This window comes from Chaetura pelagica, unplaced genomic scaffold (assembly GCF_000747805.2).
Source record: "Chaetura pelagica isolate M959 unplaced genomic scaffold, ChaPel_1.0 scaffold108, whole genome shotgun sequence".
Lineage (NCBI taxonomy): Eukaryota > Metazoa > Chordata > Aves > Apodiformes > Apodidae > Chaetura > Chaetura pelagica.
Genome location: NW_009970718.1, coordinates 2,445,858 through 2,448,283, shown reverse-complemented (window position 1 = coordinate 2,448,283; position 2,426 = coordinate 2,445,858). Strand labels below are relative to the sequence as shown.

At 35.5% G+C, this 2,426-nt stretch overlaps 1 protein-coding gene across 1 annotated transcript in view; it reads left to right on the top strand.

The window, feature by feature from the left end:
• The first annotated feature begins 245 nt into the window (after positions 1-245).
• Positions 246-2,426, top strand: part of YAF2 (YY1 associated factor 2) — a 4,946-nt gene continuing 2,765 nt past the window's right edge. The window contains exon 1 of the mRNA XM_010006278.1: positions 246-399. Within this exon, the coding sequence (XP_010004580.1) occupies positions 299-399 (101 nt within the window). The 5' untranslated portion in view covers positions 246-298. The remainder of the gene's footprint in view (positions 400-2,426) is intronic.

Below are 2,426 nucleotides of genomic sequence, written 5' to 3'. Positions count from 1 at the left end.
CAAAATCCTTAGTAAAAAAACAACACCAAAAAAACAGCTCATTTGTTGATAATGCTAGTAAGTCAAACAAAAAGGTTGTAATGGGTTGAAATTTCATATGCTATTTTAATGAAATATTAGCAGCAAGATAATTTTTGCAGTATTTCTTTTTAGAGTGATTGTTAATGTTAGCAACTGAAGTGTAGAGAGTTTGAGACCTGTTGTAAAATCTAAGTATTTTGCATGTCTATATATATGTGCACACAGGAAACCTCGACCTGTCTCTCAGCTGGTTGCACAGCAGGTTCCTCAGCAATTCATGCCCCCTACGCAATCAAAGAAAGAGAAAAAAGACAAAGTAGAAAAGGAAAAAAGTGAAAAGGAAACAACAAGCAAAAAGAACAGTCATAAGAAAACCAGGTAAAAATTTTAGAAACTTTTACAGTTTTGGTAAAGCATACTTTTAAAAAGAAAATAAGAAAATGTTCTGCAATTTGCTGCTTAGTAAATGCTGTGACAAACTATCTCAACAGTAAGGCTAAATATTTGTATGTGAAGTTTCATTGGTTTAGGATGCCTATCGAATGTTAAGAAAACCTGCAGTTTGCTATTTTGACCAGAAGGTGGAGACCAGCTGAGTAGAGAGAGAAAGACTTGGGTGTTTTTGTTAAGGGTTTCAGGTGTATTTCTCACACCACACAAGCCTGTAGATAGGTAAACAGATTACTGTAATCTCTGGGAAAGAGAGAGAAAGAAGTGATTAGTTTTCAAGCCAAATAACAGGAGAAAGAGAACCAGTATAAAACTGCAGAAGAGTGGGAACTTAACGTGGTTATTGTTATCCTTGCAGAACTGGAATAAACTTTGAAGGACTGAACTAGGGTATAAAGTAATGTGACAGGATAAGGCATGTATATTACCTTGTGATAAAAATCTCTATGCTACATCTGGGATGCTGAAGGAAACCTTGGACTCTTAGAACATGAAATATTGTAGTACAGACAAGCAATTATAAAAGCCTTGATCTTGCTGTAAGACCAGGCGGAATCATGGAGGTGTGAACTGCAAATCACAAGCAGCAAATTTAACCCCTAAATCATGACAGTCTAAGCATAAAGTTACTGTGGTAAGAATGCTTGTGTCAAAAGGCTCAAAGGGTGCATGACATGTAGTCTAATCAAATGTGGGAGGAACTATGCATTTATTTATTATTTTTTTTTAGAGCCCCAAACTAGTCCTTTGGGATTAGTTATGCAGAGAAGTAGCAGATGCTTCTCTTGTGCCTGAAGTAGGATCATCAGATTAGAACCAGAGAGAGACTGAGAGTCAAGAGAGAAGTTAAGAAAGTCATTAATAGGATTAAGGACACTTTTTTCATTTGTTTCCTTTATTTTTTTGTTTTACATACTCAAATTTCCTAGCTTACCTCACGCATCTGAAGTACTTCAGTTATGGAATATTTGAAGTTAACCAAGTGAGTTTTAATTAAGTTAATTAAATATTTAAAATTGAAATATTGATGGTTGAATTTCAATAGTATATAAAAACTGCAAAAGTGAAGTATGGAAAAGGGGAGGATATTTAAAAAATAACTAAAATACCTTGGACTGAAACACCAGTACCGAGATTTGCATCACGAATTGTTGTTTTAAATAACTAGGTTATTTTTTGTTTCTTTTTTAAATGCTTCAGAACACTTCAGTTATTCACAGACATGATTCACCAGGTAGGATGGCAAGTTAAGAATACATTATTAGTTTAGGCAGATTTCTTCAGTGTCCTTTGGGAAAAGGCTGTCCTTTTCTCTGTGCCTTAAAACTTGTATATTATTGCTGGAAATGATAATAAAAATCTGCATGCACACTCAATATGATTAATAAGCTCCAGGCATGGCACTTACATGGGTTGATAATGCTGAATTTTTCTCTCCATTCCCATGTTACAGAGTAGCAAATTTTCACTTTTATCTTCCAATTCTTCAGCCACACTGCTGCAGCCTCAGGGGAACAAGATGTCAAATCCTATCTCCTTTCTAGTGGAGGAAAGGCATGAGGTGTTTCAGCTGCAGTGACTGGGATTCAAACAAAGTCAGATGATAGGGTAAAGGTTAGGGCTTTGTTGTTAGCACACCTGCTAACTTGTGATGTCATATTAATTTACATTATTGCAGCTTGTGTTAGTGAAAGCTGTGGAGTCAGGCAAAAGCAGAAAGCTATGCAGTTCATAATTGATTGTATAAATACAACTGTCTGGGGACAGTTTTTTGTGGTAGTCAAAGGAAAATAGTGAATTAGAAGTACTTTGCTTGTCAGTAGCAAACGCGTGATGGCAGCATATAAGTCAAAGTATTCTTCCTTGGTCTTTATGAAGGATTAGATGAAGAGACTTAGCATAGCAACACCCTATGTAATACTCAGCTCTATGCATAATTTAAATATGCCAGGAAT